The 16,495-nt window shown below is 33.9% G+C and overlaps 2 protein-coding genes across 6 annotated transcripts; one reads left to right on the forward strand and one right to left on the reverse strand.

The window, feature by feature from the left end:
- Window positions 1-122: 122 nt before the first annotated feature.
- LOC111003954 (atlastin) lies at window positions 123-14,636 on the reverse strand. Of its 4 annotated transcripts, XM_045630219.1 has the most exons (13): window positions 14,476-14,632; window positions 14,232-14,326; window positions 8,417-8,491; window positions 5,649-5,869; window positions 5,324-5,470; window positions 4,968-5,123; window positions 4,568-4,717; window positions 4,346-4,484; window positions 3,940-4,124; window positions 3,507-3,728; window positions 3,128-3,342; window positions 2,944-3,010; window positions 123-2,865 (listed from the first exon to the last, which is right to left on the reverse strand). In XM_045630219.1, exons 2-13 carry the CDS (start codon window positions 14,263-14,265, stop codon window positions 2,752-2,754), a joined length of 1,725 nt encoding a protein of 574 aa, XP_045486175.1. In that variant the 5' UTR covers window positions 14,266-14,326; window positions 14,476-14,632; the 3' UTR covers window positions 123-2,751. The 4 variants fall into 4 exon arrangements, with proteins under 4 accessions (XP_045486175.1, XP_045486174.1, XP_045486176.1 ...); XM_045630218.1 differs by lacking the exon at window positions 14,232-14,326 and having other exon boundaries at window positions 14,476-14,636; XM_045630220.1 differs by lacking the exons at window positions 8,417-8,491; window positions 14,232-14,326 and having other exon boundaries at window positions 14,476-14,635.
- Window positions 12,865-16,486, forward strand: LOC111003955 (viral IAP-associated factor homolog). Of its 2 annotated transcripts, none has more exons than XM_022274745.2 (5): window positions 12,865-12,977; window positions 15,090-15,222; window positions 15,510-15,738; window positions 15,912-16,120; window positions 16,352-16,486. In XM_022274745.2, the coding sequence occupies exons 1-5, from the start codon at window positions 12,972-12,974 to the stop codon at window positions 16,462-16,464; spliced, it is 690 nt and encodes a 229-aa protein (XP_022130437.2). In that variant the 5' UTR covers window positions 12,865-12,971; the 3' UTR covers window positions 16,465-16,486. The 2 variants fall into 2 exon arrangements, with proteins under 2 accessions (XP_022130437.2, XP_022130436.2); XM_022274744.2 differs by lacking the exon at window positions 12,865-12,977 and adding an exon at window positions 14,874-15,023.
- Window positions 16,487-16,495: the final 9 nt, after the last annotated feature.

The raw sequence follows: 16,495 nt of genomic DNA on the forward strand, positions 1-16,495 counted from the left end.
TCAGATTTCACTTTAACCCACATAAACATAACCTACTGCTGTCAGCTCACGGGGCTATTTAAGTTGCTTATGGATGTATGTGCATTTTCTCCTCGCAGGCAGAAAATAAATAAAATACATAATTTAACGTAAGAGTATATTTCAATCTAATATTTACACACGGTCCACGATTTCAACAAAAATTTAGGCTAAAATTAAAACTATACTAGGTTACTGAAAAATTGACGTCTTATTTAAAAACATAATTCGTTCCGCTTTTTCCGCCATGCCCATGCATGACATGCAGTCGAGTCGACATTATTTACAAAGTAGAATTGATAATAAAGCAAATAACAATGAATTAAAAATCTGTCGTTCCTATCAAAAAGTAAGAAATATTACTTTTATAAAAATACAGTAAATCATGATTTCACTAATATTGTCGCGAAGCCTCGGCCGAAGCGGCAGCTGGTTTTTCGAGCACTGCCAATACTGCATTCTTTCATAAGAGCATGAAATCATGTTATCAACCAGCGGCCGCTGTAGCCTTATCAGTTTGGCACATTTGTGGGAGCATTTATGACAAAGAAGTGAAAATCTATCAAATCATCATAATGTAAATGGACCGTTTTCGGGACTGCATCACTAGGACGACTAAAATTTAAAGATTATAGGTTTAATTGGTAAAACGTGAGCCAATAGTTTCTAATAAATGCTAAAAACAAATTCACCATTGATAATAGAGATATCGTTCGTGCTAGGCACATATAAATAGGGATAAAATTTTAATTTGTGATCCGATTCTCCCAAAAGCAGGCACTTACGGTTATTTACATCACTGTGGGGTATTTTGAAGCAATATTTTTAATTTATCTCATAGCAATCTTAACTTGCAATGTACAAAGCTATATCTTTCAACATTGCCTAGTTAAACCCCACCGATCTGTCAAAATTAAAGAGAGTTTTTGGGCTTTATAAAATTATACACATTATCAGCACTAACCGGCAAACTATCGACAGCTAGAACCGATTTCAGTGCAGAAGCAATGAAGTCATCAGCTACAGTAAAATATATTGCGATAAAAATATGGAAGAGAGCACATAATAAAACATAAATGGAAACCTCACGCAATCGTAATGCAATCAACAGATTATATAATATAAAAACACAACCACGTAATTAATTCCAAAAAACCCACGAATAAAACAACGTCCTCACTAAAACAGATAAAACATTAAAATAATTAAACTAAAGGGAATAATATTATCTGGAAATATTCTAGATTCGGAAGAAATATTCATATCATAACCTTGAGCCAATATTACTATAGAACGGGTTCCGTACATTTTCCGAAAGGATGAATGTCGGTTTTCGAAGTATACTCGTAGATCAATGGAAACAAAGAAAAACTAATAATTGACAACATAGTTCCAAATGCAATAACAAAATTTACTCGATATATAGTTTGTTAACAGGGTCCGAAACGAAATTATATATATTTTTGTGAAACATAATATTAAGTACATCTAACAGCAACGTGCAACGCAACAAGTGAGCTTTTAAGTTTAAAGTCATAAAAAATTTGTGCTTAAAACCAAAGTTTCTTTTCTACACGCTTCACTGACAATTTCCAAGTAGCTTTTTCAATCGAATTATTAAAATATATTTCTAAAATATACACGCGGTTTTTTTATCAATTCCCAACAATCAGATAGTATAACTAACATCTGTAACGAGAACCGATCTTAGATTACGATCGACAAATCAGATTAATCGAGGAATATTTATATTTATAATTTACTTAGGTATTTCACAGTACAAAACCCAAAACACCGTCACCTACTTTACTTCGCCCGAAACATCAACCCAATCGGGCTATCGTTTAATGTATATTGTGTGTGTGTGTGTGTGTCTACCTCATTATACATATTTAAGAAGAAGAAGGACAAATATACGTTAAGAAAATTGGCAAAAGCGCAATTGTTTCAAGTATTGCCTTATTCACAACCTGGTTTATTTTGTGACTCGCAACACCCAGCCTTCTGCGACCTGCAAAACGTAATAGTGGAAATGCCATTTCAAAATATCGTTTTCACCCGAATAAGAAAATGGAAAATTAATATTTTACGTTTCGCAATCGCCGATTACTAATTTTGAAACTTTGTCATAATTCTCTCTCTGCCGACGTTCAAACAGAATCCTATTGATTTGTAACTTTTCGATTTTGCGCAAAACACCAAATCCGCACACTTGAATAATTTTAAAACACTAATTGTAGTCCCTGTATTTCGTATATAACTATAAATTTCAACACAATAAACCAGGCCCGTGAATATTTTCTGGCAACATTTTTTGCAAAATCCAAAAACGCACACGTATAAAACACCGTCCGTACGAAACGTCGGCAGAGACGTCGCAATGTCACTTAAGATAAATCTTTCACCGCCGCCACAGAGATCTGTCGTTCTTCCGTCCTCGGCTGCCGACGCCTCTGCGTCTGAGACGAGACCCGAGCGCTTCCTCCGACCGGCCTCTTCTTCGGTGAGGCTCGGGAGATACATTTTAAACGTTCTTTTTGCTGTTTCGGGAGCGCCCAGCTGCCAGCGATTCGTTTGATTTTGGTCAGGTCGCGCGCAGTCTCGGAGACGAACCGAGGTCGTGCTGCCGAAAGGCCGCCTTCGGTCTAGTGAAGTAACGAAGCGTCTCCGCCCTGTCGACGTCCGGCGGACCGGCGAAGAAGCGGCAGACTGGCGGAGCGGAGGCGGACGGCATCACAACTGCTTGTGCTTCCCGTTGGCGGTGGGCGCGGAGACTCTCTCAGCGGCCGCCGCGGCGGCTTGCTCCATGCCTTTCTCTAGACCGGCCTGATAAACCGGCTTCATGACCTGCAATTACCCACAAAAATGAGCAGTCAGCCGGTCCCGCATATAAACATATTTCCAAGTCACTCCGAAGATACTCACGTTATCCCATAGCCAGTTGGCGGCTTCGTCTATCGTCACACCTAGTTCTCTCATTTCACCACTGTACCTGTTAATTAATCGGAATAAATATTAAGATTGTATAAAGCACTATTGTAACTCGCTTATCGGTCAACAATACATTCATTTTTGAAACGCAACCGATGAAAAAACATAGCAAGCTCACCTGATATACGCCCAGAGGACCAGCGTCAGCAGAGCCATTCCCATGCACAGATTGCAGAGATTGGCCAAAGGATAGAGCCCCACGAGCCCCAGAACTCCGCTGAGGACGTAAAACGTGAGCGCGATCGCGAAGAACACGGACGGCGTACGCGCCGCCTTAAATATGTTTTTGCTCTCGTTGTGGGCCCGAAATTGTTGGAATTGGTCTTCCAGGTCCTGCAATAGCAGTAAAGGATGCTTCAAAAACAGTATTTAATCTTTAATATTAATGCGATAAATATTTGCCCAACATTAATGAATTTCGGTCTGTAATAAACTGTGAAATAACAAATGATTCCTAAAAGTCTTCAATGCTTTTACTCGTAAAAGCTCAGTCAAACCTGTGTAAGCTGCTGACAATAAGCCTGACTGAACTCGTCGCCCCCCATTTTCCTTTTGGCCCGGAACGCGTGAAGCGCTTTATCCCGAATCCGCTTGTGCTCAGCCTCCAATAGTTGACCCTGAAGATAGGGCTTCGCCCCGCCGCATATCTCCTCCATTAGACTCGTGTACACGTCACGCGCTTCTGCCACAGCCGTCAGATTGTTCGCTTCGGCCGTTGCCTGAAATATCGTTCATTTATTTTATATGTATTTAGAGTTTCTACCGGAAGACAGTTAATTCACATGAAAATAAGCATTGGTCATTGGCGTGGTTCCTTGTTAATTGAAAGAGTTAATCACTAACTATAGACGAAAGTAAGCAATGACGTGTAAAAAACTTTAAAAATGAAATATTTTTATTTAATAATAGATTTATATAAAATAATCTCACCACGAGCATGCTCTTCGGTTCCGGCAAGTCGTTGCCTTTGTAAATGTTCATGTAAGCTTTGAAGTAGAGCAGAAGGTCTTTGGACCTGACTCGTTGGCCGTTGATCTCTTTCACCACCAGGTTGTCCGGAGCCAGCAGCATCGGCACCAGCTGCTGTAGGGCACGCTTGAACTCCACCTCGATGTCTGTAAGATCAAACACGTTACATGTACTCGCGTGTACCTCTCTTTTAGGTATAACATTTTCATATAGAAATGCGCAGCTTAGCAGTCCTTTATTTCTTCCTATTTTTAATGTATGGCATTGTAAGCCTGCGGTCACCAAAGTTTACGTACGCACACGCGTACGTCGTGCGTACGTAAACTTTTATCTATAACTGCGAGGATTGGCCTAGGTAACTAGTTACCAGAAAGTCGTCCATCAAAAGTGGGACTAGTAGCGACCCTGAGTCCCGGATGCGGCATGAGGAAGCACCCGATCTCGCCGAAGCATGATGTGATGTGTTTTCGCAGAGATTGCAGCTCCGGGTGCTGCTTGTCCGATACCTGCAAAATGTCAAAATTAATAAATAAATTAAACACCACAATCATCACAGTCACAGAACGGTTTGCTTTAGACATAAATGTACCTTTAGTCTTCTGGAGAGAATAGCCTGTCCTCCGCTGGCCCCATAGGGCGCTTCGTAAGGGAAACTCCAGTCTCGAACAACGAACTGAAGTCTTTGGAACGGAGTCCTGCCGCCATCTTCCAGGGCCAATCGTCCGTATTCCGTAAATAACTGGAATAAAAACAGTTATTTTTACATTAAGATTTTATGTTTATGTGTGTGACATTGCACAGAGTTTTGACGTGTTTCTTGTAAAAGGGACGACACGGCTTTTCAAATTTTTGTATGTACGTAAATTACTTTGTTTGTATAATGTGTTTGTGGTAATTTCGCTCTCCATATAAAAAAAAATATTTTTTTGTCATAGTCATATTGAACTAAGACCAAAAATATACCATTGTGTAACTGCAAATATGAATACCTGTAAATGTTGGAGGTCGTCCTCTTGTATATTCTGCGAAAGGTTGTATATTTGCACAGAGGACAACATCGTCGACAAAGCGAATACAGTTGCGCAGTCCCGTACTGTGGATTCGCTGTCGAATGCTCCTTGTGTGTCCAAAAGGATTATTGCTACCTGGAAATTTACACACATTTACATAAATTATACTACATAGACATATATACTTATTTGTTGAACTCCATTCTTTTTTTTACACTGGTAATCCAATTAATCAGAATAAAAACAATTTTTAGATTAGTGCAGGTTGAACTATCAACTATAATCACAAAACTATCACTTGTCTACATTCTAGACTTATTTAGTCAAATGATTACCTCCTCGCCGTCATCAAGCGTGGCTTTGAAAATCTCAGACCACATGAGTATGCCGGTGGTATCCCGTTCGGAACCGCCTCGCCAGCTAAACCCGCCGAGGGGTTCATCATCAGACCCCAGCCAATCCCCACCGCCGCCGGAACCATACTGTAAGATCACATTTATATTAAAGGAAATATATATTTTTATATCATATTCTAATAGAGATATTGGGCAAGATTTATAACACATAACTCATTTATAAAAGCAAATAAAAAATCTGATGTTACAATGTGAACTGAATTCTATCCCGTACTTAATTACAAAACAATGCTATAAAACTCACCTTGTGGTGCATATACCGTAGAAAGAAGTCTAATAAGAAAGATTTGCCCTTCCTAAACGCGCCAGCCACGGATATGACGACAACGGATCTGTCCTTGATGTCATCCTGCAGCAGCAACTCGGCTAAAGCATCTTCATCAAGAACGAATGTATGGTCGGGACCTGTGTTCACCACTTGCACGCCGTGTGGACCTTTGCTAGCCGGCGATGGCTTTTCTGAAACTGGAAAATTAGGGCATTACTACATATAGCTATTATTTAATCATATGGTATATGCACATTTTTTTAGAAAGTCTTTAATTAATATATAGTATAATAAAAATATAATAAAGTAAAATATGTTAGGCATGAGCTAATATTATTATATAAAACCACTGAATGAGACGGATTAAGCTAAAGTTTTATTCTTAGCTACTCCGAGCAAGAAGTTAACCAGGTTTTTCGCACAGACAATAGCGTTAAAATAGAAGCGTAGCGGATGCTATGCCTCCGACTCAAGGTTTAGGACATATTCAACAGAAGTCACGTTAGCACTGACACATTCAGTCAATCAATAATAACAGAAGTAGTTTTTAGGAGCTATTGTAGAATGCGAAATGCACTTATGACATTACAATTATTGAATACTCAAAATATCCTCAACGTTGTGCGAAAGTGTTATTTGTTCCGCTCTCACGGTCACAGCGAACCTTTAATTTTATCAAACTCAGCTATATTTTGTATTTTTACTCGTCTACTGAATTTCAGTTCAATTGCAGTCCTAGGTTCAAAGCACAAAAAAAAAAACATATGTGCAATTCACACATGGTAGAAGTGAAACCTTCAAAAACATTTTTTTTATTATTAATCATATATAAATTTAAAAATAAATAATAAAGTTTGAAATCACGACGATTCGAAAGAAGTTTATCTATCTCATTTTCTCCCACGTTGAATCATATGAATTAATGTTTCTGTCTCTTTTTACTGTCGCTTTTTCGTTGCATCCGGTTTGAAATCACAACGATTCTAAAGAAGTTTCACTTCAATAAGATCGATTTGATGAGATATTTTGATACCTTGAAATGTTTTATAGCAAAAACAACGAATCGCTATTAAAGCTTCATTAGTAGGATATAAAACCTCAGGTGTCTGGACGCACTCGAATGAATCAAGCAATTACCTGATGTTCGTGTGAAATGACAGTATTCATATCTGCATCAGTTACATGACTGTGAACTTTACAACCATTTGATGAAAAGCATTTGTAAGAATTGTTTACTCTTTTTTGTTAACACAATTAATCAACGGCTTATTCATTAACAGCGTTTGCAAATGTCAATCAAAAGTGCCGGAGCTGTTAAATCTCTGGCTAATCTAATAATCTTATCAATCATAAGTTTCATAAAACTAAAAAAAACATTGCACTAATAATAATTAGATATAAACTTTCAAGAGCAAAAGATGTCAGAAATTATACTGGTACGATTCCAGATGCTTGGCCAATAAAGCAATTGTCTGAACGTAAAATGATCAATATATTTCAGTGTCATTCTTTTCCCAACATCGAGCATTTACTAAATATGAAATGCCAGTATTCCTTGACTATATGACTAACAATATGCCCTATAATATATATAAAAAAAACTGAATTCAATAATCGTTCCTATTAACGAACCGGTGTACATTTTGTATTCAGCCACGAAATCTATTATGAAGTTAACTTTTTAAGTCTAAAACCAAATTGCTTAAAACACTTTCGCACGGATTATATATATTCGTGTATTATTACAACCTTCAACTTGTTCATAATCGACACTTAAGCGAATGTAACTTGCGTCTGTCCTACACAAAAGCTTGTTTAGAAGGTCGGAATAAACCTGTGCAAAACTTTAGTTACATATATATACTATAGTTCTTATCAAAGGGATTTATAAAAAGCAAAGAGTAGGAAAATATACTTCAAAAATAATTTTATTAAGCAGAATTGAGAATTAATCCTAAATGATGATTCATTGTATATTTCATTTCTTGATAACAGACATCTTTGAAATGTAATTTACATGTCATGGTGCGAATTATTTAAACTAAGACAAATAAACCAAACTGCAGAGCATATTTAAAGCGTTCCTCACTTAATCTAACTTAACATTATTGATTACATGTTGTTTTAAAGATCTAATATATAAGCTTTTATAAGATGTTATAATATATAATTAATATAGGATATACTGTTATAGAAAAATATTTACTTATGAATTATTATAAGTTTTCCATAAACGCCGGAGTTACCATCAAATACAGACACAGAATCTAAATTATTTGTTGGCGTATTTATTAAAAGATAAGTTGGTTAAGTGGCTTCAGCGTGCGACTCTCATCCTCGAGGTCTTAGCGTTGATTCCTGGCTTGGCATCAATATATATTTTTTCTGTGCGCATTTAACGTTCGCTAGAACGGTGAAGGACAACATCGTGAGGAAATACATGCCTAATACCCAAAAAGACGACGGCGTGGGTCAGGCCCAAGAGGCTGTCACCTACTTGCCTATTAGATGGACAAATAATCATAAAACAGTAACAAATCTGAGGCCCAGAAGTGTTACCATTACGACGGAATTTGTTTGAATATATTTTAACGTAGTTAATTCACGATTAAGCGTTTATTAATTTTGCCAATTCGTGCGCTAGCTATAGAAACACCAGTCGAAGCAAGAATAGTTAAGTTTACAGGATTCTTAGCATTCAAAGCATACAATAAGCACTTTATAACAATTTACTAAGCACTTACGATCTTCTATTTCAATTAGATCTTTTAAATGTTTATGGTTGATCTGCAAGTTAAGTCTGCCAATCACTTGATCACCTGTAAATAAGATTGCTTGAAAAACTCGTAAGTTAAACGATACGTTCACCAAAGTTATATCATGTGGATGCTGTTGATGACCAGATCTCTATAATAGTTTCTATTTAGCATACTTTTCTTATTCTACGCAATTAATAGAAAATATTGTGACTAAACGTTTTGTAATTTTTTGTACCATTTATGTTTACCATAATTGTAATACGTTATAGAAAAGACAGCTTGAAACATATTGCGTAGATAGAGCATTATGTGTGTTAAATTATTTATATTCATATCTCAATCTCATTTCCAAGCAGTTATGTGAACTATATAAACCACTTATCGCTATACATAAAATCTTGTATTGGCATTAACAGTAATATATATGTATTATGTACATATATCTTTTGTAAATTTGTACCTACATGTTTGTCAAACCATTACATTATATTATAATTCTCAGAATTCTATGCTCATAGAATGTGAAACGAAAGATGATTGACAGGAAGTGATTGTACATTAATCATGGAAGCTGAGCTTCTAATCACACTACACTGCAACGTATGCCTTATCATAGGAGAATAAAGTTTAATATTGCTTGTGAAGAAGTTATTAACATCTGACCCAGAGCTGTGAGAGCAGGTTCATATCGAATTTCTATCAACCATGGTCGATTCAATTCAAAAATTCAGTACTGTTAAAGAGCCGGAATCAAACACCGTAAAATTTGGTATTTAACAACAAAAGGTAAAGAAAAACTCGTAAATTATATCCACCTTTTTAAAAAGTGAGCTTAAAAAAAATCCCACACGATTTAATTGAGATTAAAAAAACACGTTATCCAAGCAATCAACAATGCGTCATCACTACGTCACATTTGAAGACTAGAAAATCAAAACTCATCTATTATTAATAGGAAACGATTCTCACATATTTTAAAAGGTTCAATATTTACTAGTTAAACAGACGTAAATCATCAATATATGTCATTAATATGGGACCGCAGGTGTATCCTGGCTGATCTCCAGGCGCGGTTATTGACACGGACAGCTTGGGATAGAGCCAGAACTATGACTACTCAATGCTTTCTCTGAATGACGCTATAGCCTAGCAATATTTGACCTGGAATTTAGTGAAGAGTAGAATAGGTTTTTAATTTTCTTAAAACAAAACCTCTTTTGAGAAACCACACATACTTAGTTCGATTACTTTCTTCTGCGAAGATCTTTTCTTTTTATACTTTAACAAGCTACGGGTGTCTTACGTGTTGTGTCAAGAATTCAAAAGCCAATTAGTATGTTAGGACGTAACTATGTCGTTAAGCATTAATGTTGATTAGATAAACACGTCCTGTGCTTTCATTTGCGTGGTAAACGAGTCACTTTAAATGGCATTTTCAAAGTTTAAGAAGTGTAATACCTACTTCAAACTAAGAGCTATAGTAATCCTTCCAAAACACGGCATGTTGGTGTTGTGTTATGTACAAAAGATTCACGTTAGTCACACGGATTTAAATCAAATATTAAGAAAAAAGAATGTTAGAACGAAATAAGTGTATTATAAATGTCACAGTACAGATATATAACATGTCCAATATCCGCGTTATATTGGGAAAATGCGTTATTAACTACTGCTACTGCTCAACTCTGAGTCTTTATACAATCTAGAAGTTCGAAACTGATATTTTTCTGTACGTATTTGTAAAGGAATGCGTAATGCGTCGTAATAAGATCTTTCAACAAGTGACATAATCTCTTCAGACACAAGCCGTTGTTCTCACTTTCCAGTTTTTATTGTAAATTACACCTGTATCGATTTAGCTTGCTTGTTTTTTTTTTACAACGAACAGGTTATATGCCATGGAAAATAACTTAATATGCGAATATGCAAATACGAGAGCTGTATGATTGTTCAAATTATGTTTTTAAAAATTTTGAACTCGAAATAATCATTAGAACCACTACTAAATTTCTCATAGTGTGTTTTAATCTTTAATCCCTTCTAAAGAAGCAGATGTTAAGGCGTCATTGGCTCGTGAGACCATAGCTACCATTGATCGCTAACCAGAAATTTAACACAATATGAATCATTATTAGTCGGAAATAAATTATTATTATTATTAAGTCTACATACAATATATGATGAAGATGCTGAATGACTCCGATATAAATAGATAAAATTGTTATTACTGCGTACGCGAGTATTGCGCAAACGCTAAATTCAATACGAAATAATCATAAAAATTATTTCCGTTGTACAAGAAAACAGGTATTTATGACTTTATATTTAGTTGATTATATATTCATAGACCAGGTATACTCGCACATTGGTTTCCTATTTGCTAAAGTAAAACCTTTGGCATCGAAAAGTTCCGTTAACACTTTCTAAACAGCTGATTAACTCCTATTTATTCACAGGCAGACGTAGCCCACCACGGCATACATTATCACGAGCCAAAAATATTTAACATATCTTCAACATACGCTGCCAACTCGCTATCTTGTTATTCTATGTACTAACGCTATGAAATTGTATTCGATTCGCGTTGCAAACGCCCTTGGATCTACTCTCTATGTAAATAACTTACATTATGAAAACGGAAATCACTTTCATGTTTTAGAATGATATTATAGAATTTGACAATTCTTGTAAGATAGCTCTTCTCCAACTCTCTTATCGATTACCACAATTTATTCAAAAATAATTAAATCGTTATAATATATTTTGAAATTCATTGTTAATAACACTTAATTTTTTATATACACCGATTTAGATAAAATTCATATCACGCGATGTAAAAAATCCTCTAAAACATTGTATTTATTTAGACAGGAACTAATTACGCGTAAAATTGAATTACACGGCATTGTCTTGAAATGCGTGTCGGCCAACGACCGATACTGATGTGGGTCATCCGTCATACTCAACTATGTCACGAGGATTTTGTAAAGTGAAGCACTCATGACACAAAAATGAGGCCTTTGAGGAACTATAAAGAATATTCGATCAGTCTATAAAAATTAAGGCACATTGCCTAAATATTCAAAAGTATCTGAAGTTTATCTACATATTTAAAGGATCAAAACTCTTACATTTTTTTTGGACATATATATTCACCCAAACCAATCTCTGCAAAGTATGACACGTTTGGATATTACGGGTCAGCGGCGATACGTGGAAGAGTTCATATTTGTTTGTAAAACCCATTAGATGCAGCAAACAGTAGTTCCGTTAGCTATCTGTAGGTGTTAATCGAATGTGAATCGGTGGAGCAGGTCATTTGAAAGCGATCATTTCTGATATAACTTTCTAACAGGCCATACGAGTAACATTTTATTTACAAAACATTCTATTTTAATTCGATCGTCGTAATCCTTATATAGTTTTTGTTATAATTTCATACATATAAACGATGTATGAGTTTCAAGATTAATTAACAATGTAACGACACCTCATTTGTCGAAATCAGTTTGTTATTAGTCAACCGAATGGCAAATAACTGAAACTGTATTGGTTTTCGTGAGACTAATAATTATCTGTACTACTCAGCCATTTAACATATGATTCTGAGACGACGTAAATAAATGATAAATACAAACAGGTAAAAATAAAAGACGACCCAAGATGTAAATGTACGGTTTTACTTTTAAAAACTCTTTACGTGAAGTATCTTAAGTCGAATTTCAAATTTAATAATTAAATTTGAATATTTAAATAATATTAATATAGATGAGTTAACATTATTCGTTAATACAATTTCTTTTGATGAAGAAACACAAATGCCGGACAGATTTTAAATATCCTTCAAATCAACATCTTTATTTTCTTCTCACAGAAGTCAAGACGTTGTCTGATAATTGTATCTTTAACATTCACACACACGTTCATTAATTCAGAATATCTTGTTAAACAAATTATTATCATGCAGCGCATCCGAATTGCAATTAATTATCAGAAAAACTTAATTGAGATAAAGAATGTCAATTGATTCAACCGAATGGTGTGATAAAGTTCGTATTATTTATTAAGATGTCTCAATCAATCATTCGAAAAAAGACAATGCAGCATTTATAATTACAATGTCTGACATTTGTATTTTGTATAACTGAAAATTTTATTGGACTTTAAATTTCCTTATTTATTTTTCAATAGTTACGTCAAGTATTCTGCAGTATGTAAATTGTAATTGAATATAGATAAGTATTGCTAGGTGTGCTGTATTCTACATATTTCTGATATTTTTGTATAATCAAATGTAAGGCAACAAATCATAACTAGAGTCTAAACAAGCAAGAAACTTATCTATAACCTTACAATGATAATTTGATAACAAGATACAAATAAATCCGCATGAATACATGCAGTAGAAAAAGATGGATTGATCGAACAATGGCTTTTTGTTTTTATTGAGAAATTGTCGTAATTTATAGACGGTGTCGGCAATAAAATGCATTATTGTTATATAACAGTTTAAATCGTCAACAATAAATACAGGCTACGTATGACGGTAAGTCGACCTTACGAGAGGTGAAGGACCATACAAACTAGTTTTTATGAAACAAGCAATTATAATACATGTTTTTTTGTTAATTCAAGAAAAATCTTAGGAGTTTTAAAAGGATTAATTTGTATAAGGATTTTAAAGTTAAATTATGATATAATTTATATGATTTTAATTTGCAACAGTTAAGTCAGTTTCAGATCAGTTTCAGACTGCAATAACTAATTAAGCACTACATTAATACATTATTGGTAAATTAAATATTTTACTGCTTAATATTCAATTTTAAAAGTGAAAATGATGTTTAATTATTCAAACTTAAATAATTAAAACAAATAAATGATTTTACAGTTAAGTGGCTTAATTTATGCACAATTACATTGCAAGTTACAAGTTTGCTTATATGCCAAGTTACATAAAACATTTTGATTCAAGCTAATACAAATTAATTTGAAAAAGCCATTTCAGAAATATGTAAAATCTGGTTTTAAGGATTATATTAGAAAACATTGATGTCAGTGGTATTTTAATAAAACTATTATAATACATAAATAAAGTGTTATAAAATATATTCTGTGTATATTTAAAATAGGTATGCATTGTCATATGAAAAAAAGATATTGTTAATCTTATCAAGTCAAATTCAATAGTTCACTGATACTGTTTTTAATCACCTGCAATGTATTAGATAATATCTGTACTTTATCACCTAATTTACCACTATAATAGCCTTGCAAAGCATGCACAATTCATTCAAGATGCCTAACCAATTTTGAAAAAACTCAAGTAATAGCAATCAATTCAATTTACAAACGTACAAGACTAATTTATAATATTTTTATTATTTACACTATGTATAACAATTACTTACTATGTGTAAAATTAGGCAACAGAGAAGAAACAATTTTTAGGATTAATCATAAACATGTATATACAAATATTTCAGTATTTATCCATTCCATATTTTAAGCAATGGGAACCTATGCATTTACTACAATAGTGATCCTTTGTTCACATGCCCATCGTGTGTTTTGACATTTATGTTTGACCAATTTCATGATTTGCTGAGACAATGATAAAAAACTTTCAGGTAAAATCTTGTTTCATAAATAAAATAAATATGTTTTGATTGCAAGGTCATGTTAACCTTCATAAATATACTATTTTAAATACACGCTAGAGGCTAAGACTAGAGTAGTTATTATTTGGAATGATACGAGAAAATGCAATCTGTGTACGATTGATAATAAAAACACTTACGTGATGAAAGGCTTCTATCCAAACCTCCCGTCATGTTAGCTCCCTCCGATCTCTTTAAGTCACTCAAAGCGTGAGGAGACTAGATCTGCTAGATTCTTGAAGGTGAACACCAAAATCCAAGCAGCATTACAAAAAGAACCCATTTTCAATGTCACAAGTTACACGAGGGTAACTGGCGCGACGCAGAAGTTGAACCAAGCACTGTCATAACACGCACTCTTAAATATAATTTAACAATTATTACCTTCTTCCTCATGGATATCCGATTCCCGATGTTTGTATTCTTCGATATCAGCCATGACCAATCTTTATTTATTTCGCGAACTGACTTTGAACATAGCGAGAACTAATTTTTCCAACACGACGCAGATCTACTTGTCAATGAATGTGTTGTCATTCATGATTCAACCGATGACATTCATGATAAATAATGTTTTAATACAGATGATTAAATCAAACAAATACTTGTACGAAAATATGAATAAATTTCTTAAAATCACAAAAATATTTAAAAAATTGGAAAAGCAGACCAAAAAGTGTCAAACAATATTATTTCAACACCCTATTTATAGCTGTCATTGCTTTTCTTTCCGTGACTTAAAGTTAAGTAAATTACAACATTTGACTGACAACTGACATAATCATTTTGAAATTTCTAATTTCGTTCCCTATACGGAGAGGTGTCAAATTTCTTCCCTAATTCCTATTTATTGTATTCTTAAATTTATAAATAGTGGTTGAAATAATATAAATATATATAATTTCTGAGAAAAACAACTAATAACAATGCAGGTTAGTTTAAACTTCAAGTGACTTTTTTTGTTGGTAATGTATAAGAGATAATAGAGTGTATTTCAGAATCCCAATGAAGATACAGAGTGGAACGATGTTTTACGTTCAAAAGGAATTTTGCCACAAAAAGAAAAGGAAATATCAGAAGATGAAATTGTTAATATGATTGAGCAGACAATACATCAGAAACAGGCCGAAAGTAAGTCTTTACGGTCTAATAATCACGAAAAGGTTATGGACACCTGCTAATGTTTGTATTTCTTATATTAAAAGTAATCGACTGTTTCACTGTAATGGTGTCTAGTACTCATAATCACTAAAAACAATCATAAATGTATAGACTTAGTTTATTTAAGTCATAACTGTTACATGAACAAATACATATATTGTAATCTACATGGAAATGGTATCCTTCATATCTTAGAATTTAGTATATTTTTAATAATTTTAAGCTGTATTTAATTTATATAATATAAATAATTCTAGAGGACAAACAATTATCAGAGCTAGATCTGGATGGCTTGGATGAACTGGAGGATTCAGAAGACGAGGCAGTAATTGAGGCATACAGACAGAGAAGAATCGCTGAATTAAAACTTTTAGCAGAGAAACCAAAATTTGGTGATGTCAGAGAAATCTCAGGACAAGATTATGTACAAGAAGTAAACAAGGCGGGTGAAGACATTTGGGTTGTTATACATTTATACAAGCAAGGGTATGTATATTTATAGTATTGTATGGTTTTTCTATATTAATTATATTCCAGCATCATGCTACTATATACATGTGATGATAGTAAATACTTTTTATACATCAATATCAGGGGAATCATTTTCATTAACATTTGTGAAGTTGTAATTTTATATGAACAAATAATATCTCTTCCAGGATCCAGCAATGTGCTTTGCTCAACCAGCACCTTAGAGAATTATCTGCAAAATATCCACGTACAAAGTTCTTGAAAGCAATTGCCCAGACATGCATACCCAACTTTCCAGAACGAAATCTGCCTAGTGTCTTTGTGTATTTTGAAGGTGATTTAAAAAAACAGTTTGTAGGACCACATGAACTGAGAGGCACTTCTTTGACCTGTGATGGTAAGATATAAATACATGTATAGCTAGTTTTATAACTGCTTCTCAAATAATTTGAACTTCAAAACCTTTATACTAAATTGTGTAAAAAACAGGTAAATAAAAAAATGTCATTGTTTATTGATAATACATAACTAGGTATTTATTAAGTGATTTTATAAAATAAATTGTGTTAACATTTATAAAATGTTTTAATTGTCTACCATGAAAAGTCTATGTTATTTTTTTTTTCAGAACTTGAATACTTACTGGGTAAAGTAGGTGCAGTGGATACTAAAATTAAGGAAGACCCAAGACCTAAGATTAAAGATAAACTTTTTGAAGACCTTGGTAACAATGACTGGTGATATCATACATTTATGTTACTTTTAATTGGTT

The sequence above is a fragment of the Pieris rapae genome, chromosome 11 (assembly GCF_905147795.1).
Source record: "Pieris rapae chromosome 11, ilPieRapa1.1, whole genome shotgun sequence".
NCBI lineage: Eukaryota > Metazoa > Arthropoda > Insecta > Lepidoptera > Pieridae > Pieris > Pieris rapae.